Source organism: Ostrea edulis, chromosome 6, assembly GCF_947568905.1.
Source record: "Ostrea edulis chromosome 6, xbOstEdul1.1, whole genome shotgun sequence".
In the NCBI taxonomy this organism is placed as follows: Eukaryota; Metazoa; Mollusca; class Bivalvia; order Ostreida; family Ostreidae; genus Ostrea; species Ostrea edulis.
The window spans coordinates 27,469,206-27,494,462 of NC_079169.1; the positions used below are offsets into that span (position 1 = coordinate 27,469,206).

Consider the following 25,257-nt stretch of genomic DNA (forward strand, 5'->3'; position numbering starts at 1 on the left):
TGTATGTCAACTGAAAACGGTGACGTCCTGTCACGCTCAGTGTGCACCTTATTTTAAAAACATTTAATGGTTTTGTTGGTGTCGATTTTTCTAGCAGTAAACGATTATAAATACTGCAAGGACTACCATCACCGTCTCGAAGTAAGTTCATATTATCTAGAATAAGAGCAAGGGTGAAATATCATAAACCTACATGTATATGACAAAAATATAATCATAATACCCTGCTGTTATTTATATAGAAGAATAACCGAATAATATTTATTTACGACATTATTTTACAGCTATTCGTCATTTATGCCCTCATAATAAATTGGATTAGTGCACGAGTACATCGCCCCTTGATACGTATTTCACCCCCTACTGAGAGGTCACCACCTCAGAGCCCATATATACTCAGTATATAGTTTGTTATGAATTAGGTCATTACACATGTTTTAAACATCAGCGAAGTATTACTTAAGTATAAACACACTTGTATCTCTCTGGTATTTGTATATTCGTGTGATAGAAATAGGTAAGGCAGTTTACTTTTTTAAAGATTTTTCATTGCTTTTGAGACGTCACCACCTCCATATACAGCGGCTTTTATGAATTGGGTTTGTGTACACGTTTATAGAGGTCAACACTGAATATACAAACTGTATTTAAAGACATTTGGAATGTTTTGAAAGACATTCAACATATCAATTCCCGCATATTGCTAGTTCTCGCCTTATCTTTAACGACACCCAACTATGTCATGGGAAGTGAAAAGAAATGTATGATTGATTTATCAAGTTTTGCAGATACATGTACATGCCAATCATTTTTCAAAACGTCAAATGCGAAGGAGTCGCAGGTTTGAAAACCGAGATTCCGTGTTGGTATGATACAGAACTTGAGCACCATGCATAGATATTTTTGACAGGAAATTCATGTGGAGCTGGTGATGGCGTCTCAATTAATGTAAAAAATCCTCGGTGAAACTTATGGTAAACAAAACAAGAATGAGACAAGAAGAAGAAAAAAATCATATGACAATTTGGTTCTTTCGAAAAAGCAGCATTTTAGGTTGTTACTTCAAACAGGAATAGATATCTACCCCTTGGTAGCATTCACGTGCAAACATCAAGCAGGATAAATAACACAGAATCAATGCCTGTTTCTTGTTCTGGATAATTAATAATGGTATTTGGTTTGGTTCTATACTGTGCTTTAATGTCCCTCTTGAGAATCTTTCACTCATATGAAGACGTCACCATTGCCGGTGAACGGCTACAAAATTTAGGCCTATGCTCAGCGCTTACGGCCTTTGAGCAGGGAGGGATCTTTATCGTGCCACACCTGCTGTGACACGGTCCGCCCCATTTAGTCGTCTCTTACGACAAACAAGGGGAACTGAGAGTCTATTCTACCCGGATCCTCACGGGAAATTCATGGTATTTATGAATGGTAATGGTATTTATAATTGGTAATATCTATATTATTGAGTTCAACAACTTCACCTAAAGCAGTATGCTTCTTTTCCCTTGATGAGGGCAAAGCACAATTTCATGTGATTGCAAACAAACGGTCATCAGGGTTAAATGTAAAAACACGGATATCGGGGGAAATGTAAACACACGGATATCAGGGGACAGGTAAACACACGGATATCAGGGGACAGGTAAACTCACGGATATCAGGGGACAGGTAAACACACTGAGATAAGGGGATATGTAAACACACGGAGACTAGGGGACAGGTAAACACATGGATGTTTGGGGACAGGTAAACACACGGAGGTTTGGGGACAGGTAAACACACGGAGGTTTGGGGACAGGTAAACACATGGATGTTTGGGGACAGGTAAATACACGGAGGTTTGGGGACAGGTAAACACATGGATGTTTGGGGACAGGTAAACACACGGATGTTTGGGGACAGGTAAACACACTGATGTTTGGGGACAGGTAAACTCACGGATATCAGGGAACAGGTAAACACATGGATATCAGGGGACAGGTAAACTCATGGATATCAGGGGACAGGTAAACACATGGATATCAGGGGACAGGTAAACTCACGGATATCAGGGGACAGGTAAACACACGGATATCAGGGGACAGGTAAACACACGGATATCAGGGGACAGGTAAACTCACGGATATCAGGGGACAGGTAAACACACGGTTAATCATGCAAGGTGAAGATAACGAACAGTGGTAAATCTCATAACTCCTAAAATCAATACAAAATAGATAGTTGGGCAAACACGGACCCCTGGACACACCAGAGGTGGGATCAGGTGCCTAGGAGGAGTAAGCATCCCCTGTTGACCGGTCACACCCGCCGTGAGCCCCATATCCTGATCAGGTAAACGGAGTTATCCGCAGTCATACTGAGATAAGGGGATAGGTAAACACACGGAGACTAGGGGACAGGTAAACACACGGAGGTTTGGGGACAGGTACACACATGGATATCAGGGGACAGGTAAACACACGGAGGTTTGGGGACAGGTAAACACACGGAGACTAGGGGACAGGTAAACACACGGAGGTTTGGGGACAGGTAAACACACGGAGGTTTGGGGACAGGTACACACACGGAGTATTGGGGACAGGTAAACACACGGAGGTTTGGGGACAGGTACATGTAAATACAGGGAGATCAGAGGACAGACAAACAAACGCAGATTAGGAGACAAGTAAACACACGGATGTGTTAGCTAATTTCATAATTATGATGATTTGCATCAAAGAAACCACATGAAATTGCTGTATGCCGCATTAGATTTTCAAGCAACATAATAGTATATAGCCTAAGTAGAATGTATCTGAGACATTATATCCTATCTGAGAATGAACGTCTCTCCAACAAAATGATTTGAGGCAGTGTATCCTATCTGAGTATGATATACGCATCTACAATCATTCAACATTTTGCAGGACAAAATTCCTTAGAAATAAATTCAAAATCATTGTGTTAAATGTCAGCTAGGTATTGAACAGTACCATCGGATTTAGTTAAATTTTCATTATTAAAATCTTTTTAAAATAATATATATATACGGTGTGACCGTTGGACCGAGCGAAACATGAAATGGTCATTGACGTGTCCCAAGTGATAGTCATAATTCTGTTAAGTACGGTAAATTATAATTCATTTAAAATATGTATTATTTATGATTGATTGATGTTTTCCGCCACACTCAACAATTTTTCAGTTATCTGGTGGCGCCCAATTTTTTATTGGTGGAAGAGAGAACCCAGATACAATGTAGCTGGGAAGAGACGACCACCGATCTTCCGAAAGTAAACTGAGAAACTTTCTCACTTACCGGCGCTAGCGGGATTCGAACCCGCGCCGACAGAGGTGAGAAGCCTTGTGATTTTGAGCGCGATGCTCTAACAGCTCGGCCCCTATATCATTTATGAAATTCCCCTTGCGCTAAAAGCCAAGTATCAAACGTGGGATATATGAGGATAATTACAGGATCCGCAAATCCCTTCAACGCGGTGAAGATAGCACCAGCCGATGTACATGTAAACGGTGCATTGTGACGTCACGTGCAGCCTCAACTTTCTTTCTTCGTCTTTCAAATTAAATAATTATAAACAACAATTCATTTCAAAATATATATTATTTATGAAATTTTCCTTGCACTAAACTCTCAGTAACATCTAGATATTAAAGGAGGATATACGAGGATAACAGTTCTACAGGATCCGCCTATTCATTTAAAGCGGGGAATACAACACCAGCCGACGTTAACCATGCAATGTGACGTCGCATTTAGCCTCGAATGTTTTCTCTTTCAAATAAAACAATTATAAACAACAATACACCCCGTTTTCAATTCAATAGACAGTTAAAACAAAACAAAATCAACCAATAAATTCAAAGTCGTAAAAAAGTAAGCGTAAAGAAATCGTATGATTTTATTTAAACAAACTCATGAACTCGTTCATCTATTTAGTTGTATTACTGTTTTTCTATTTGATAATTGGCTAAAAATTGTTACAATAACAATCATTCCATTCATTTTTAACAAACTGGGTGTTTGAATGACAAATTGCACGTCAGTCAGTCTTGTATTTTTTGGCATTCAAAATCAAGTCGTCGACTTCTAGATGTTGTATTTCAGATATATCGATGCTGTGGTTCTTATTGACAGCAATCTCGTAGATATTGAAAAGGTCAAGTACATTGAGAACTGTTTTAATGATGATATTGTCAAAAACAGAAACATTAACTGTACGAAGACTTTCATGTTTGTGTATTTTTTCTGAATGTGTGAATTTTACACGTGCATTTTTACGATTTTGAGTACATCTAACGGATGTACTTGATCTATGTCATCTGTAATCGTTGAATAAACAATGTTATCTTTTATACGCATTTGACTTTATTTGACAGATATCACCGACAGTGAAATCCTGTTGATAAGGGCACAATCATACAGTAGAACACACTTATAGAGCACAATCATACAGTAGAACACAGATATCAGTGACAGTAGAACACACTTATTGTGAAAAGCAAGAGGATGAACAATTCTAATTTGTCATGAAAGTGATTCGTTATATCCAATTAGTTAATTATAGTTAATAACTTTCCCATGGGAATCCGAGTTAGAATAGGTCATTAGTATCCTTTGCTTGTCGTAAGAGGCGACAAAATGGGGCGGTCCTTCGGATGAGACCGCAAGCAACACCCCCCCCCCCCAAAAAAAAAATTGAGGGCACGTGTCACAGCAGGTGTGGCACGTTAAAGACCCTTCCTTGCTCAAAGGCCGTAAGCGCCGAGCATAGGCCTAAATTTTGCAGCCCTCATCAGTAATGGTGATGTCTCCATATGAGTGAAAGATTCTTGAGAGGGATGTTAAACGATATTCAATCAATCAATCATATGTATTAATACTACAGGGAATGAAATTCACTTCGCTGTTATAAATTTGGATTACGCACAGCTGACCTGGACGTATATTTTGTTATATTTAGAGACATTAGTTAATATTTAGTCAGTTGAACCTATGGTGTTTCATTACTCAATTCATCTGATGAAGATATAGGGTTCACGGCAGGTGTTTCTGGTCAACAGGGGATGTTTACTCCTCCTAGGCATCTGATCCCACCTCTGGTATGTCTAGGGGCTCGTGTTTACCCTTCTCCTAATTTTATATTCTATACAGGATTTACGACATTGTCTGAATGTGGATATGAAGTCCACAGCAAGAGAGGTTTTCTTCTCATGTACAGTGTAAAAGCTTTTGAATAAATTCCTTTCATACAAATACAAAAACAGGTCAGCTAATAATGTAACACAATTTGTGCCCATTGGATTTCCATAAGACTAAGTCCTGATCACTAAAGACGAATTTTAATAATGTTAATCCTCTAATAATGCATACATCATATTAATCCGAGATTCCTCTGACTCTTACCCCCGCTTTTATATTTGACATGTGCGGGGGAGAGTCAGAGCGGACTCCATATTGAAAAGTGGGAATTCAGCGACACCAGCTGGTGTCGCTGCTTTACCTACCTCTTACAACTTTATTTCGCGGACCCATCTTCCAAGACGCGATTATTCATTTATCGGAAGATTATTCTACAAATACATCATGATTAATACGATGCTATCGCCGTTTAAACGATGGAATTTTGTGTTTATATGTGCTGACGTCATGCGCAAAGAAATCAAATGGCGAGGCGGCGACCTAATTCAAGTGATGCTCCATTTGTCGGTGTTAGGGCCGTTTAAACGGCGATAGCATCGTATTAATCATGATGTATTTGTAGAATAATCTTCCGATAAATGAATAATCGCGTCTTGGAAGATGGGTCCGCGAAATAAAGTTGTAAGAGGTAGGTAAAGCAGCGACACCAGCTGGTGTCGCTGAATTCCCACTTTTCAATATGGAGTCCGCTCTGACTCTCCCCCGCACATGTCAAATATAAAAGCGGGGGTAAGAGTCAGAGGAATCTCGGATTAACATCATATGACTTAACCAACATTGTGCAAGCGTTAACCTTCTTTTTGAAAAAAAAAAACCAATCATCGAGTATTCACACCCCTGAAATACTATATTATTGCCAATATACTTATATTTTTAAATCAAATTTTGAAAATGTGTTACTATATCAATATAGAGAAATACAATTCTTGATTTTTTTTATATTGTTATAACATTTTACGGGAGATTAGAATATTCCGAACAATTTGCATCTAAGCTACGTTGACTGTTTGACCTCTTGATAAAACATAATTCAAAAAGACACCCAATGAATACCACAACCCATTTGGGTTTTAAATGGAAATAAACAAATTGAAGTAGATGGATAGAGAAAGAGTTATAAACCGCTATCAGCACAAAGCTTTCCATTATATTGATTGATATTTTCCGCCACACTCAACAATTTTTCTGTTAGCTGATGACGCCCAGTTTTTATTGGTGGAAGAGAGAACCCAGATACAATGTAGCTGGGAAGAGACCACCGACCTTCCAGAAGTAAACTGGGAAACTTTTTCACCTACCGGCGCGAGCGGGATTCGAACCCTCGCCAACAGCGGTGAGAGGCAGTGTGATTTTCAGCGCGATGCTCTAACCACTCGGCCACGGAGGCCCCGAGCTTTCTATTATACCGTACGTATTGGGGGTGATATGTTGAAAAACAACCTCGTATTAATCTCAACTCTTTGGATTCAGATTGAAGTAGTAAGTACATCTCAGATTATGATAATTAGGAAATACAAACTGTGTGCTCCCCTGATTAAATATTGAATTTGTGTATAAGACATCGATTCCATTACGCTTGTACGATTTCTATGACTTCCGCGTATGGCTGCTGTGAGATCAGGATTTCGTGTTATTTCCTGGGATATTCTAACTTCTATTGGTCCTTTTGTTGGTATGTGATCCTTAGCGGTTTCCGTAATAGAAGGCGATCATAAGTGTAGGTTTACCCATTGTAATTGCACTAATAGGTATGCTCTCAGGGAAACTTAAATTAAGCTTTTTAATAGTGACACCATCTTGACCTTTAACTGTCAATTACAAATTAGAGATGAACACGATTGTAACATTTGATGGGAAATAAAATATTTCTTTGTATTTACCTGTTAGGAATGAAGCCACTTTTGAAGGATAATGGGGAACCATTCACCGAAGTGCTAGAATATGACGGCTACTTATTTCCAAACATGTTAGGATGCCAACAGGATATAGACGTTGCCGAATACTTAGCTTCCATCGATGAACTTGGCTTCGAAGGTGACGAAATGTGCATAGTTTCGTACCCTAGGTCAGGTATGGCAAAAACTACATTCATTTTTAAGTATACTGAAAAGGTAATTAAATTTATTGCAAAAATATGCAAAATGGAGTATTTATGAATTACAATGCATTTAAGAGTACATGTATATTTATGCAAGATTGTATGTTTTGTTATGAGTCAGAATAATCCAAATTGCCAACAAAAATCAATTACTCAATTCAAGGATTTAACATTTTATTTACAATTATTCAAGGTGAGATATATCAATGAAAACATTCTAACGTACAATAATCAAAGTTCATAAAGCAGTTTGTCAATGGATATTTGTGTTGATACTATCTTTCTATGGGATATTGAAATAGGAATACACACTGTCAGTTTGTTTAACAAAATCGTTTATTATACTTGTACCTCAGTATATTTCCCAATATTTTCTAAGAGAGCTACAGTTCTGCAGCTATTTACAGTTGGATCTCATTGAGGTTTGACGGAGTACAATGTTTTGAAACCCACTGATGTTGTGTTTGTTCACTATAACGAAACTTCAATCTGTCATTATTTTCATCTCACAAGGGAATAAATATCACTTAGGAATGAGCATAAATTCGTTATAAGCATGTTTTACTTTATTTTTAATTACAAGTCTGATTGTGTTGAGGCATTTGTGTACGCTCACTGGAATCATTGTCGATTGCTTCTGATGTCCCTTCGTCTGCAGATTCATCTTCTTGAGAAATAAAACTGTTGTCCAACTCACCAGTATCGCACTTAGTGTGCTGGTCGTCCGATGGTTCATGTACATACCTTCAATTCTAATGTATGTGTAGCATCGCCTCTAGTACATGTATATCCAGAGATCCATATTTGCCCAACTCTCTATTTTGCATTGCTTATAGGAGTTATAAATTAATCACTTTTCGTTATCTTCACCTTTCATTGTGCATTTCAAATATATATGTTACATGTACATGTATGGATACAGAAACACACGGTTATAGCGAACCTACCAGGCAGAAAAAAGGTTTCAATAGAATTTCCCTCTCTCAGAAGAATAATTATCACTTTACCTTAAGCCTAGATTCGTTAAAAGCGTATTACACAGTATATAGAAATATCCTCGAATTTGTATTTTTCAGGTACACATTGGACATACGAGATATGTAACATGATCAAGACCGGAAGGTCTGACTTTACAGACACGTTGATGCCAATGCTCGAATACTCCCCTAGGGAACATTTGAAAACTGCACAAGCTACAAACCGTATCTACAGCTCTCACATGTATCCAAAACACATGCCAAAGCAGTTTATGGCAAAACGATGCAAGATTATTCAGGTATATCGGAATCCAAAAGACGTCGCGGTTTCCTTGTTTAACTTCAGCAAAAAAGTTACACACCAATATAGTACGGGAGATATGGGCTTTTCTGAATACCTAAGACATTACCGCAGTGGCAATGGTAAATGATTTTATTTTTCTTTGGATGTTTTTGACTTTTGAAACTGTTTGGTTAAGAGATTCTATCAATACGCATTATATCATCCATTATAGTACTTTGTCGGAGCTGGGCGCAGTGGATTCAAGAATGGAATATATTCAAGAAAGAAAATCCTGATTATCCACTGTTACAGATAGCGTACGAAGACATGAAAAAGGTGCTACCTTCACCGATAAAAAAGTTAAGATAACGAACACATATAAAATCTAAACATCCTTCAAAGAATGTAAAAATTTACAGCAGGTACATGTAAAACCCATGGAAACACAAAGGTGAGATCAGGTACCTAGGACAGGTGCGCATCCCGTGTTACTTTAACATAATATACATATAGGTCATTACCTACAATTATTGAGGAACTTAGGAACACATGTTGACAGCTACTGAAATGAGAAATCACAATTATTATACAAAACTACTGAAATGACAAATCACATTCGTCATACTAAACACTAAAACTAATAAATGTCATCTCATATTCATTATACAACAACCACTGAAATCTGATCTTTCTAATATTTCTTTCGTTAAACCAACATAAGTTGTGTTGGAATATACGAGACCCAACTTTATCATGTTCTAAAACTTGCATCATTTGATAACCGCTGTAAATATATATATACGATATAGGATTCTAATTTCATACTGATGCACGTCAGCGATGATTAAGTTTACAGGGAACTATTGAACGTGCATTTGTGTGTGGGTGGGTAGATGGGTGGAGAGAGAGAAGAACTATTACATAGCACTAAGATTATTATTCTTTTATGCTCTATGATGGATGCCCGTGGAGATCCGGGTTAAAATAGGTCCTCACTACCCCCTTGCTTGTCATATGAGGCGCCTAAATGGGGCGGTCCTTCGGATGAGACCGCAAAAACTGAGACCCCTTGACACAGGAGGTGTGGCACAATAAAGATTTCCTTCCTGCTCAATAGCCATAAGCGCTGAGCATAGGCCTAAATTTTGCAGCCCTTCACCGACAATGGTGACGTCTCCTTATAAGTGAAAGATTCTCGAAAGGGACGTTAATTAATATACAATCAATCAATTCATTCACATTATGCCTGATTTTTTTAGTCATTCTCTGAATGAAATGTACATGCTAAATATATCAATTTCAGGATCTGAAGGAGAGTGTTCAAAGAATATCGGATTTCCTTTGTTTGAATTCTACACCACAGTTGATAGAGGACATAGCGGATAAATGTGAATTCAATGTTATGGCAGCTCATAAAAATTCAAATATTCCACAAAATATGGAATTAATTACAGACATTAAAAATACACACGTTTTCTACGGAAAAGGTTTGACATTTACTCTAATAGATGTCCTCTTCATCAAACTTTAATTTCATATCTTTTGAATTTACGTTCTTGATCTTGTTAATTTCATGTCTATCAAATTAGTGTTCATGATCTTGTTAATTTCATGTCTATCAAATTAATGTTCATGATCTTGTTAATTTCATGTCTATCAAATTAGTGTTCATGATCTTGTTCATTTCATAATCTAAACTTCAACTTATAATATTTAATCTTGGAATACGCATACATGTACAGCCATAGAATTGAAACCGATTTATTATTTCTATTGCAGGGGGAGTGGGAGAATGGAAAAATCATTTCACAGTGGCCGAAAACGAGGCTTTTGACAAAGACATGGAAACCATTTTACCAGAGCTTAGTTTGAATATTACTTACGAGCTTTAACATGGATATTCAATAACAATGTTTAAAACAGTTGAGTGTAGAGAAATAATTGGGTACAACACGGGGAATGGACTGTGTTGGAAGACAAATGCGGCAGGTCCACGTCTCTGTAAGGGATAGTGACTGATCCCCTACCAATGATTCAACAATAGAAGCGAGAATCGTACTACACGTGCTGACTGAAACACGAAATTATACGAAACAAAAACAATGGGATATAGGTAAATTAAAGACTCTGACACTATAGCTGAATCTAAGATTAAAGAGCGCTACAGATTATAGCGGCAATGTTACACGAAAAATGCTGTACTTGCATTCATAGAACCATTCTTATGCATAAGAATTGAAAGTGGATTTCACAGAGATGTTTTAATCAATGAATTGTTGATTCTTTTCGACTGAATTTTCAAGATATAACATATTCTCAAAAATAAAAGTTGTTTCACTATGTCGGTACACCTATGGTTGGTCAGGAGGGAAATCCCGAGTAAAACTCCCAAAGTTAATATGGAGGTGAATTCACTCTGAGGAACAGATCAGAAACAAATAATCTGGACCAATCAGAGAGCAGTAAAATTTCTGATCATTTAATGATACGGTTTGTTAACGATCGATCTACAATAAGAACCTCTAGAAAAGAAGACTTTTCATAACCCCATCTTAGTTCAATTTGTCCTTCTCTTGTTGATAAAGGGATACAGAAATGATATTTCTTGTGAATTACAAAGAGTGAGAAGTTATCCCCAGATTCCATCGTTTCATATACTTCATAAGTTATACTACATTAAACGTACATTTATTTTAAAATAATTAAAACTTACGACGAATATTAAGCAAACGCTTGTTGATACCACCCCTTTTCGGCTTGTGGGTACCACTCCTTTTCTTGGCTTGTGGAGACCACCCCTTTTCGGCTTGTGGGTACCACTCCTTTTCTTGGCTTGTGGATACCACCCCTTTTCCTGGTTTCGTCATTTTTGACCTCTCCACCGGCTTGTAACAGTATGTGTTTCACAAAAAGATGTCAAAAATTTATAGAGAAAACAACCCCGTTCACACACACACAACTTCGCTGGTTCGACCCCGGGCTGCCTAGTTGTGATTATGTAGTGCTTTATATTAATTAATTGATTTTCACATGTATCGTTTAGATCCTAGGGGTAAACGTAAGGTTGGGTGTTATAATTGTTTGTTTGTGTTTTATATTAAATATTCTATACAATTGCATCGAGAGATCCACTCTCCTTATAAAATATCTTAAGGTAGAGATTGATAGGTTGATGCTAAAAAAATTAACCATTGAATTTTTTCTATTTTGATATATGTTTATGATGAAGCTTCGATATAAAACATAATAAAAAATCAATGTAGGTAATCGACCTTGTTTTTGAGAAATATGGCGATTTTAACAACACCTTCTTTAGTCCCTGTAAAGCGTAAAAAGTGAAGAAAAATAAGTAGAGAGCAATATACAAATAGAGCTATAACATAAGGATCATAACTTGTCATATATGGTTCCAAACAACCTTTCACATAATTGTATATTACACATCAATTTCAAGTTCAGCAATCATTATTAACATGCAACAACATTACTTCAACAGAGCTACATTGGCCAATTACCTTAAAACAGTGCACAATATTTGTACACAGGGTCATACCTTTGCTTAAGCTGCAAAAAAATTACCCATCAAATTTCTTATTTTATTTCATTAAGTGGTCAGTCTATTAGTAAGTAAAATATATGAAAAAAATTATACACCATAATGGGGTTCAATATGGAACTAGCAAAAAATTCCTAACCCCACCCCCTTTTAACAAACTACACATTTTCGTAAGAAAAAGGGTTATTAAAAGATGTTGTAAACAATCCATCAAAAACAGCTTGCTGAAATTCGAAGATTCTTTGTAATACCTTTTTTAAATTAATAAATATAATACAGAAAGTATGTATTTCAAATTTTAGCTTATATTTTGTTGTAGTTCTCGTTGTTGACCTTTGTGCACTTACACTCAGAATATAGATTTATCATACGTCATCATATTTGATGATTAATATCAAGAGTTTTCCCAAATAAAAATCCCCACAAAAAATTGAAATACAATTTATATTTGTTAAAACAACTGTCTCCATTACATCCCAACCCCTTTAATATACTGCAGGGTATGGAGGAGCAAGAATGAGCAGGAACATAGACGTCATGAATTGCACTCGGTGCATTGAGAAGAAAGATTCAGCCAGCAGAGATAAACTACTGACCTTTTTATAACTTAGAATGTTTAAGCATTCCCAAATTACCTCTTTGAAAATTCAACATGACAATAAGAAGGTTTCTATAAGCTATTTCAGGGGCGGATCAGGAATTGAAGTTGGGAGAGGGGGGTGCAACTGTATGAGGCAGGGGTCTGGGGGCCGCCTTGAAGGGGGGGGGGGCGATTCCCCAGAAACTCCTGGATTTTACAGATTTTTTAGGGCTTAAAATATGTCTCCTATGTAGTCATTTTTATTATTTTCTGTCATTTTTAATAAGGTGAAATTAATAAAATAACGCAAATTTTAAGGGTTTTTGGAAAAAGTAGCAGTTCTCCCACTGAAAGTAATTCAATAAATCAAAAGATTTTGTCAGACATTTATTTCTCTGAGAGTGGAGGAAATTATGGCTTCTTTTATCGTATATATTTCTCTAAACAAGAGACCACGATTTACTTTAAACTTGAAAATTTTAGGGGGACTCGCGCCGGTTGTCCCCGTCCCCCCACCCCTTATATCCGCCAATGCATTTATGTATGTGCTCTTGCGATTGACCTTTTTGCACTCGCAATGATTGCATTAATATTTAGTTATTTTTCATACATTTTTTTATAATAACCAGACACGATTACCTATTATAAGAAATTGATATGATTATACAGCATAGTGCATCAAATATGTTTAAATAACAACTTTATATTTAATATCAATGGAAAGATTTCCACCCAATCGACCCATGGATTGATTGATTGTATCTTGTTTAACGTCTCTCTCGAGAAGTGTTTACTCATATGGAGATGTTACCAAGACTGGTGAACGGCTTTAAATTTAGGCCTTTGCTCGGCGCTTACGGCCATTGAGCAGTGAGGGGTCTTTAGCGTGCCACATCTACTGTGACACTGGGCATCCGTTTTGAAGGTCATCTCCGAGAACCAGTGACATTCACACCTGATGCTGAGCGTTTGGCAATGGAACTGTCACTACCTGTTTCAACAATTCAGGTCTGTCGCGGCCGGGATTCGAACCCTGGCCTTCCGCATGCGGGGCGAACGCTCTAACCTCTAGACCACCACCGTGGCTCGACCCATTGATCTCAAGGCTCATATCAGCTATCTTGCTCTCACAAATATATATGTCTCTTCATAAGTTTATGAGTCCTACTTGTAGTCTCACATTGAAACAAAAACTCGCTTGGATAACTTAGAATGCATGCATATTGCATTCACAGTATATATGCACTGAGTGTGTGTAACGGGGGTGGGGGTGGGGGGGGGGGGGGGGGTTAGAAAATGAGAAATTCAAACACATTGATTAAAGTTATAAAATTGGTATTTTATTTTCATTTAGAAATGTTTACTGATTTTGATATATCAAAAACTTAGAATAATCAACAATGACACCTCCTCTATATTTATACAATATTATTGTCTTTAAAAAGGGCATGTAATACATGAGTACATGTACTTGTTTTCCATTAAATTCACACTTTAGTATGTTGCACAATATATCCATTGCTCTGGGTTCACAAATACATTATTGATTCTATCCAAGTCCCACATTTTGCAGAAGTTCTTGAATTTTCTCTGTAACCTGTAAAGTTGTGGGGTCCAGGGGATATGACATCATCAATGTAAATGAAGTACCTGTTATAAAAAATATATTCTGTATATTCAAATATTGAAAAAAAAAGATTAATATCTAATATACTAAGAGTTTTCTTTATAAATGTCTGGTGTTAAAATGAAAAATTCTATCTTACTAAGATAGAAAATATTGTACCTTTCTTGCTGATTTTCATGGCAAATTGCTGTTGAAGTTGTTGGCTGGAAGCCCATTTCAACTTGCACTGGTCCTTAGGATGATGCTTAGAAAAAAATCATCATAATTAATATTTGCACAGTCAGTATTAATCATTAATTATACTGTGTTAGACAATGTCAATTTTAAAATTGTGTGTCTCAATGCATGTTTAGTGAACTTTAAAATGCTGATATATTGAAAATTACACACATAACATGTATTTTATTATGTTAATTTTTAAAATCTTGTCTGAAATCAGTATTACATATGTAACACTACATGTATGTTAAATGTGTGCAGTGCAGCAATGTGAACTCTTGCAGTAGTAGTACATCTGCATGATTGTTATTTATTTCATATTGTTATAGTTACCTTCTATTTAAACTGTGCATACCCTCCCACCCCCGGGTCCTTGATGAGGTGAATAAACATCATAATTATCATATTACAATATGAGATGACAGATATGTTTTCATAAACTGCCAGTTCATTCTAATAATATCAAAACAAGTCAACTCTAGATTTATCAGACCTGTCTCCTTTACGGAGTGTGGGTCAAGAGAAGGACATACATATCTTATTTTCATACAATACATTTATTTGCCTATGAGGGGGGCTTGTGATTTTACAAATATTTTAAATAAAGTTTTGTAGACCTACATGCTTGCATGAAACATGAAACCCCAGATTTGAAATATCTCTTAGGTCAATGAAATTTCAAGATACTATAAGTACTATCATTTATACCAAATAGAATTTTAGTGCAACACCCCCCCCCCCCCTCTCAAACTTGTGAGAGCCCTATTTTTTTCCAAATCTGGCATATACATGACATCCATTTGCAATTACATGCACATGTAGGAGTTATATTTTGGGCACATATGGAATACATAAATGCACAAAAAATGAAACAGCTCCAAATTGTACGTTTATAGATGTTATTATAAAATCGCATTGTGAAATAGCAGAGGAAAAGTGGGTTGAATACAAATTCAATTTGCCATTTTTTTCACTTACCAAACGAAATTATGATTTCGTTGTCCACGTTGAATGCATCCATCGAATTCCTCTTCTCAGAAGAAACTTTGTTTAAACTCTCAATGACTACATAAACAGTATTGAAACTCGCAGCACTCGGACATCACGATCACACTACATCAACAACTTTGTTTACGTAGCGCAGCTATGCATGGTGGTGAATTTCGTGAGGTAAAAAGTGCCATTCTGCAGGGACGAAACATTTAGTCCACTCTTATTACATTGACGTATTCCTAATCTAAACTATGGCCAAATTTCTATAGTATCTTTCGTCGAGACGACCCTCTCAATCATCGATTCAGTCACAGCAACAACTTGTACTTTCGGAACCCCTTTTTGTTTTTCAACTACTCTATGGCGATGTACGGAATTCCGAAAAATAATTTCACGTGAAAATACACGATTTTTACTGATCACGTGGTTGCTATCGGTCTCTACCTTAAACACTGAATGATACAGCGACTGTGTGAGATTGCATCAGTGTGTATAAGTAGCGCTTTAGGAGCATAACAAAGCTTCATTTTTAGGGAAGTCGTTGTGGCCGAGTGGACTTACGCACTGGTTTGACAATCTTGCTAGGCGGTGGGTAGCGTACGTCGGTGGTTCGACCCCGGGCTTGGGCGAAAATTTTCAGTACCTAGTTGTGATTATTTAGTGCTTTATATTAATTGATTTTCACATGTATCGTTTAGATCCTAGGGGTAAACGTAAGGTTGGGTGTTATAATTGTTTGTTTGTGCTTTATATATATATATATATATATATATATAATGTGTGTGTGTGTGTGTGTAAGACTCTAAAGTGCGATGGTCGCTCCAAAGTGCAATAGTCACGCCAAAGTCCGATGGTGCGGAGTTCAGTAACGTTTGTGGCGTTACGTCACTGTGACGTCATTCTTAAAGTCGTTCAAAATGAAACCGAAGAAATGCAACACGCAAGGTATACAAGGTTGAGGATAGTGAGAACGACAAAGTACATTTGTTGTCGAACTATCTTCTTTAATTCATGATCATTTATTACTTGTGACGTACACGTAATAAAACCCTGAGAATATGCTATAATGCAAAACATTCTATACGATTTCGCGTTGGAAAATTTTGTGTTTAATAACACGACAACTCTAGATGGTAATGCAATAAGTTGAACTTCTTACTTTTTATGCATGGATTTTGCACTGATATTTTAGTGAAACAACACACGGTTGGTACAGTTTTTAACACAACACTGTGTCGTTTACAAACCAATGGATTTCGGCGTGTCACACCATCGCACTTTGGCGTGTCAGATCATCGCACTTTGGCGTGTCACACCATCGGGGTTTGGCGCAGACCATCGGAGTTTGGCGTGACCATCGCACTTTGGAGTCTTATATATATATATAAATGGTTTTTTTTGTGTAAATGGTTTGCCTCATTCATGATCGGTGTATGTAAAGTGAAAATTATTGCATGTACTGGTATCATGTGAAATATGTTAAGCCTAACGAAAAAAGAGTGAACAGAATCATTGTAAAGTAAGGTAATTATAAAGTTATGACCCTAGTAAAAGACATTAACAGATATAAAATAGCTAAAAAGCTATAACACAGAACTGATGTTTGAATGAAACATGAGGTACTGTGAGCAATGCTCACCAAGAATACCCCCACCCCCCGCTTACCCCAATCTCCCAAAGGGTGTTGTTAATAGGTATAAATTACCTCTTTCCTGAGTGTAAAAATATGGTATGCCTTTGTAGAAGAAAATGGAAGGTATAGTCCAAACACAAATCCATGGCATAAACATATAATTTTGACCTTGAGATCCAAGGTCATAAAGAGGTCATGAATGTACATGACACATAGTCTCATGGTGATACACCCATGTCTTCTGGTATGGCTATGTCAAAACCCTATCATCAATTTTGACCTTGAGGTCAAAGTTCAAGGTCATATAGAGGTCATGAAGGTATCCGACATATCGTCCCATGGTGATACACTCCTGTGTCAAATATGGTATGCCTATGTCAAAGAACAAAGAAGTCATGGCACTGACACGAATCCATTGTAAAAACCTTTAATTTTGATCTTGTGGTCAAGGTCATATGGATGTCATGAAGGTACATGACACATCGTCTCATGGTGATACACTCATGTATCAAATATGGTATGCCTATGTCAAAGAACAAAGAAGTTATGGCCAGGTCACGAATCCATTGTAAAAAAAAAACCTTTAATTTTGACCTTGAGGTTAAGGGTCAAGGTCATATAGAGGTCATGAAGGTACTCGACACATTGTCTCATGGTGATCCACCTGTGTGCCAAATATGGTATGCCTAAGTCAAAGAAGTTATGGCCCGGACACGAATCTGCACAGACAGACAGACGGACGGACGGACAGACAGAGTGATTCCTATTTACCCCTCCCCTTCTGAACTTCGTTCGGGGGGTATAGTTAGAATTTCATCTCATTATTAATCTGAGTATTGAGATACCATTGTTTATATTAGAAATAAACTCCTTAAAATTCTCGCTTATTATACTCCGCAAACAATGTTTAGGGTGTATATTGGAATCAGCATGTCCGTCTGTCTGTAGACATGATTTGGTACATGTATTTTTAGAAACTAGAGCATGGATTTTTCTAAAAATTTGTACACTCATTACTCATCATATGAAGATGTGCACCTGGTATTTTCATATGGATTGGACAATTTTTCTTCCATTTACAGGATTTTTTCTACTTATGGACTTGGCCATATTTTTAAACTTAGAAGAATCTTAAAAATGCATTAAGAGATTTGATTTAAACGTTGTAAATACATTGTTCTTAGACTGAAGTTATGCATTTCTTACTTTAAATTAGAATATTTAAAGTATTAGAAAGATATGCTAATTTCTATTTGTCTAAAAGTGTCTCTTTTTCTAGAGAATATTTCAAAAACACTCTTTTATTAAAGTAAAATAACATTTATGTACCTTACATTTTGATTTATAGTGAATGTATAGATATGTTCATTTTCTAGATATCCATTTTCTGCTGGCGTTGGGTGTGTGTTCATATTCTAACAATTTTTAAACTATGTACCAAATTAAGAGAAATGATAATAAACAATTAAATTCTCTGAAAATCCTATTTATTGGTATAATAGTGTTTATTAAGCATCATCGGAAATATTTAGTATTTGAGTTATTTACTGATAGCAGCATTTTCAATAAAAAAGATAATATACGAGATGACCATTTGATTAGACAACTTCTGGTTTGATCTGAGGAAGTTTGTTTTTATCCATTATATAGTGTGTCCCTCGGGGGGGGGGGGGGGGGTGTAATTAGTCACGAAAGGATAGTTGTAGTTTAGAACTGGAGTGCTAGGGTCACTCGGTCACTGTTATCTAAACAATGATAAATGAAACAAAAGATGGTCAACTTGTATACGATCATGAATTATCGTTGTTTTATACATACCACGCACCTTGTATAGCCGTATTACTGAATGCTAACTTACATGTATCACAATGTCCGAGAACCAAGTATCACATTACGTGTATATCAATATGCATCTTGTGTGTTAATATCTTTCATCACGAGAGAGAGAGAGAGAGAGAGAGAGAGAGAGAGAGAGAGAGAGAGAGAATATATACTTATATGATGCCCAAATTAGTTTTGTTTTGTTTAAAACACTATTTCAATATAAACAACAGTGACGGAACAACTTGAATTTATATGATTAGCTGAATCTTTAATTTGCTTTTTGATATATTTTGATTTATGGCGAATTTGATATTTTTTTCGAGAAATTCAAGCCAGGTCTCACTGACTACGTTAAACCTAATTGGACGTTTAACAGAGGTAGCGACTTGTCTTGGGTATGAAAAACGATAGTCACGGGTCCTTTGGATATGACCATAAATACAGAGGTCCTGTGTCGTGAAAGATGTTGGAAGCACGAAGAACCCTCTCTGCTACAACCTTGAACTTCATGCACAAGTGAAAATTTATGATGGCGATAATGATTCGTGGCCAATCTTATGCAAGGTGAAGATAACGAACAGTGATCAATCTCATAACTCCTATAAGCAATACAAAATAGATAGTTGGGCAAACACGGACCCGGCCCTGGACACACCAGAGGTGGAATCAGGTGCCTAGGAGGAGTAAGCATCCCCTGAATCCTATAAAGAATACGAAATTTAGAGTAGGGCAAATATGAGCCCCTGGAAACACAAGAGGGGAATCAGGTGCCTAAATAAAAAGGAGTCCCTTATTGATCAATTGTGAGTCCTCTGTTTTGACCCGTAGTGAAACAATGTATAAAAAGAATGTTCTAACAATTTGTACTCAACATATCAGGCAACAAATAACCGAAAGAGAGGCTTTTTTCAAAAAAATATAATCATGATGACGAAAAACGAGACTCTTGAAATCTCTGTAACATCAACTTCCTTGGCCTACCACGTTATTGAAATTGATCATACTCCGAACCTGCTCTTCCTTTGCTTTGAATGGGGGGGAGGGGGATAAATACCTAAAATTGTACAAGTTATGATGAAATATTGCTTCATATATATTGAAAGTTCATAACGAAAAAGCAGAAATCCTCCCGTTTGTCAAAAAGTTAACATATACATATGTCATTGACACATTTAAATGTGAAACAGATGTCTTATTTCAAGTTCACTGGGTTAATATCGAATTGACATAGGAATGAAAATGAATATGGTTAACAGAATTACATTGTAGATGTGTATAAATGTATTCATTACATTGGAAAAAATATCTCGATATCATACATTAGCATAGAATAAAAAATATAATATGTATACTCTATCTTAGTGTAACTTGCTGTTATTGTGTTAAGTTCTGGATCGCAGTGACGAAAACATAAAATTGCAACCTGTTACGGAGATATTTTTTCATTTAATTCTAAAGAATGCGTAGTACAACAATGGTAGAGGATGAGGTGTGCACCCTAATCTCCGTAACAGTGACAGACACCATCCACACAATGAGGCTGTCCGTGGTGGCAGTGGATACCGCAGTCATCTCTCCCAGTGCAACCTAAAACAAAATTTACAGTCTAAAACGGGCCTAGAGGTTATAAAACTTTTTTGAGCACGTTTTCATACTCAAACTCGAACTCTGTGCTCTAAATCGTATTCATACTCAAAAGTGAAGGCTATACAAATTTTATAAAATCATTCTCACACTCAAATGGAGTACATGCTCATAATTTTTCGATTATGTTTCGAAGCTTGCTCAGTTGTACTCAAAACAAAAATGACTGAGTTTGAGTCTGAGTACGGTAAAGTTTTATAACCTCCAGGCCGGAAAGCACAGTCTAAAACGGAATAAATATCACGTAGTAGAACTGGGAATGTTCTTATCTTGCCCTGTAAAGGTTAAGACATTAATAATGATTTCATAACATTAATCAAATTCCTAATGTCCTACACTGAAACATCAGAAAAGTGTAAACAGGCAGAAATCTCGTCTGGTTCACAATGAAACACGATATATATGACGTCATCGCATTAAATACAGTCTTCTTGAACAGTACGCGTTAAAACAAATTCTATATGGCGACATGCCGCACCAAACACAATATTTTCCTGTAATCACTAAATTATACCGTACTTCACAGAACTTTAAAGAAACTTTGATCTAGTCTGGTAAACACTAAATATATGACGTCATCGTACTTTAATTTCAGCTAGCCCATCTTGCCTTGTACACGCTGAATTCATGAACCTGACATCATAGCATACTATATTAACACAATTTAGTTATACTATACATTCTGAAAAATAATATACATGTATGTATGTATTCATCTCGTTCTATACCGTGCATTACAGTAACTGTTCCTGTAAGATCAACTGTCACAGTCGCCTCCAGAATATACCCCTAATAGTGACTATATAGTACCTGTAAGATTAACTGTCACAGTCGTCTCCCTTATAATCCCCTGATTGCAGCGTAATTTAAGGAAGCGTATTTTTGAATAAAAATTAAAAATCAATATTTTCTATAATTACCCATTGTATATTCTGAAAAGTTGTACAAAGGGCAACCATTCTCACTTATATTAAAGCGTAAATGTTACATGATTGAATATTGTTTAAGGTCCCTTTCGAGAATATTTCACTCATATGGAGACGTCACCATATACACAACCAATCATTGACCTCGTCCCAGTTATTCGTAAAGTATGTCAAACTCACCTTGACCGGTATTTTCTGTGCAGGTGCATATATGATGAATGCAGTTGACAGACCCTGTGGAGCAGTGGACTAGTTGACAATCATCGTCATGGCTACAATTCTCACAGTACACTGCCAACAAACAGAACTGGACCCGGTGAAGGAATCACTTAGCGGAATCAATGATTATATAATGAGAGGCACAGTTAATTAATCAATGACCCCACAGTAAATTAATCAATGACCTCACAGTTAATTAATCAAAGACCCCACAGTAAATTAATCAATGACCCGACAGTAAATCCATCAATGAGCGACACAGTAAATTCATCAATTAGCGGCACAGTAAATTAATCAATGAACGGCGCAGTAGATTAATAAATGAGCGGCACAATTAATTAATCAATGAGCGACACAGTACCGGTAAATTAATCAATGACCGAAATCAATAAATATATATAGTAAGAGGCACATTAAATTATTCAATGAGCGAAATCAATGAATATATAATGAGGGACACAGTAAATTAATCAATGAGTTGCACAGTAAATTAATCAATGAGTTGCACAGTAAATTAATCAATGAGTTGCACAGTAAATTAATCAATGAGCGAAATCAATAAATATATAGTGAGAGGCACAGAAATTATTCAATGAGCGAAATCAATGAGTATATAGTGAGAGGCACAGTAAATTAATCAATGAGCGAAATCAATGAATATATAGTGAGCGGCACAGCATATAATCAATGAGCGGCACGGTAAATTAATCAATGAGAGGCAGAGTAAATTAATCAATGAGTGGCACAGTAAATTTATCAATGAGCGAAATCAATGAATATATAATGAGATACACAGTAAATTATTCAATGAGCGAAATCAATGAATATGTAGTGAGAGGCACAGTAAATTAATCAATGTGCGGCACGGTAAATTAATCAATGAGTGGCACAGTAGATTAATCAATTACCCGACAGTAAAGTAATCAATGAGCGGCACAGTGTATTAATCAATGATAGGCTCAGTATATTAATCAATGAGTGACGCAGTAAATTAATCAATGAGCGGCACGGTAAATTAAGCAATGAACGGCACAGTAAATTAATCAATGAGTGGCACAGTAAATAAATCAATGAGGGGCGCAGTAAATTAACAATCTAATTAAAATCATACTTTTTAGATCAGCGCCGTATACTTTGTTTAAGATATGACATATCCCGACTACGGGTCATGTTCATATGAACTTTATATTAGCCGATCATCGAGTTACCTTTGAAGTTGACGGTGTTCACACTTCAAGGAAAATGGCTGGGATTGTTTGGTTTGAAAGAAAACACATCGCAGCTAGAGGTGACGTCACAATGCACCATTTACATCGACTGGCGTGATATTCCTCGCGTTAATTTTAAAAGTAAACCATCTTGAAAACTATTCAAATTATACCCATCCCTATCGTACATTAATCGCAATTCACAATTAATTTAATTTCGGTGTATTTTATACCGTACGTTTTGTTGTTTGTAATGATGAACGGAATAGATTAGACATTGTTTCAAAAGTTTAAAATTCCTTGTGTGAGAATATACAATTTTATAGTGTGCAATAAACTTCGTGGGAAAGAGATTTCTGTAACTTATTTACGAATTGCCGGGAACTGAATAGCCACCATTTTCTGTACAGCACAATGTGACTGGCTGATAGTTCTCATGAATATTCTAAGCAAAAGGTCATGTACGTGACCCACTATGAGGTTATGTCAGATCCTATAGTAGCGAATGTAAGCGTATACATGTATTAGGATCTGATTTTAATTAGATTGAGTATAGTAATCAATGAGCGGTATAGTCAGTTAATTAATGAGTGGCACAGTAAATTAATCAATGAGCGACCCCGTCTATCTCCCGCCATGAACCTATACCTCGAGCAGGTAAACGGAGTAAGCAGTAGTCAAAATCAGTGCGTAAAGAACGGCCTAACAATCATTTGACCCAATGACAAGTTGTATTAGCAAACTAAATCGTGATAACGACTATAGAATTTGCGAAATGCTGATTTTTAAAGAAGACTGTTGAAACCCCTGTAATATCAACTTAATTATGTTCCTTAGTTAATATGACTTGCCAAGTAGCCTTTGTTTGTTACTTGATAAAAGCAGTGAAAAAAAGGACAGTGATGTGAATTGAAAAAATGTCATTTATTTTGAAAATGACGAAGTTATATAACAGAATAGCAAGTGGGAGTCAGAATGAGTCGAAAACAAAAATAAAAGAACATATGTATCACATAGGTATGATTATGCAATCTGACCCCCTACAACACATAATGAACTGCCTGCAATCAAATAAGGTGGGTTTTACAATTACCTATTTTTCAGTAGCCTGCCTCGATTTAAAAACTGATCAGAACAAACTCTTGTGCATCGCATTAGTTGAGAGACATAAACACCATATACAGGTGATAATTGAATAATGCTACATGGATATACAGTAGTGAACGAAGGTAGAAGCTGAAGTCATCCCGTTTATTATAAAGTTGAGTTGGTAGTTTGTCGTTAACATCTATGTTCAATAAGAAAAGGGGGACAAATTATTTTAGGTGGCGTTTTAGAAGGTGAACAAATAAATCAGCATTCAAATAAATAAAAGTGACTTAATGAGGTTTTACCTGAAACAAAGAAAAACGCCAAAATATAAAAGCTCCACTTCATTGTCCTATGGTTTGATACGTTACGTGTGGCGAAATCAGCTGTAATTGCAGTATTTCTTATCAGCCCGATGACCAACTGGTATTATAGGGCAATCATATCGGATAAATATAGACAATATGTACTATTGTCGTGACCGTCAATTATTTAGTGACCATTTGAATTGAAAAGTTTCTTGAATAAATTACAACCCCGACCTCCACTGCTTCTAAATTAAAACAACATATATATTAAATTTGGCGTGGTTGTCATGACAACTTTATCCTCCGATCACAGAAATATAGCAGAACAAAGTTGCAGAAATAGCTATAGAAATATCATATGGATACGAGTCAGGAGAAAACAGTACCCCCTCCAGTAAACAGCACTCTACACAAAGTTATGCCAAATGAAACATTCAACTAAAGACGGCAATTTCGCAACCTGTTGATATACGCCACAATTATGGAGCGCCAAATTAACATAAACTCAAATAATTGAAGATATCTTAAATTATTTGAAAATATCATCAAGTTAATTATTGTGCACCATAAATGAATTGATGCGAGCATTAATTCATTTGATAAAAGCAATAATTGATTTGATGCGTGCATCAATTCAATTATTGCACACATCAATGTGATGGAATTATTGCTCGCAAAATATAATTTGGAGCTCGGTATAAATGATTTGATGATCGCTTCAATTGAATTGAAGGTAATTGGTATCTGTAATTATTTATGTTTGTGTATAAATAATTAATGCGCGCATCAATTCTTTTAAAGAAACCAAAATTTCAATTAAACAGATCTTGAATTCAATTGTGGGTATGTTGAATTGATTGATGCTTT

General features: G+C 36.3%; 2 protein-coding genes and 1 long non-coding RNA gene across 3 annotated transcripts; 1 reads left to right on the top strand and 2 right to left on the bottom strand.

Annotated features, from left to right (window-relative positions):
* Window positions 1–10: 10 nt before the first annotated feature.
* LOC125647875 (amine sulfotransferase-like) lies at window positions 11–11,021 on the top strand. Its single transcript, XM_048874701.2, has 6 exons — window positions 11–141; window positions 7,094–7,276; window positions 8,381–8,704; window positions 8,797–8,900; window positions 9,868–10,051; window positions 10,344–11,021. Exons 2-6 carry the CDS (start codon window positions 7,096–7,098, stop codon window positions 10,454–10,456), a joined length of 906 nt encoding a protein of 301 aa, XP_048730658.1. The 5' UTR covers window positions 11–141; window positions 7,094–7,095; the 3' UTR covers window positions 10,457–11,021.
* Window positions 11,022–13,969: 2,948 nt separating this feature from the next.
* LOC125660708 (uncharacterized) lies at window positions 13,970–15,652 on the bottom strand. The gene is made up of 3 exons (XR_007364441.2): window positions 15,525–15,652; window positions 14,487–14,571; window positions 13,970–14,350 (listed from the first exon to the last, which is right to left on the bottom strand). It is a non-coding gene; the product is annotated as an uncharacterized LOC125660708 (long non-coding RNA).
* Window positions 15,653–20,422: 4,770 nt separating this feature from the next.
* On the bottom strand, window positions 20,423–24,507 carry LOC125647879 (serine protease inhibitor Cvsi-2-like). The gene is made up of 3 exons (XM_048874705.2): window positions 24,388–24,507; window positions 21,747–21,857; window positions 20,423–20,583 (listed from the first exon to the last, which is right to left on the bottom strand). Exons 1-3 carry the CDS (start codon window positions 24,428–24,430, stop codon window positions 20,495–20,497), a joined length of 243 nt encoding a protein of 80 aa, XP_048730662.2. The 5' UTR covers window positions 24,431–24,507; the 3' UTR covers window positions 20,423–20,494.
* Window positions 24,508–25,257: the final 750 nt, after the last annotated feature.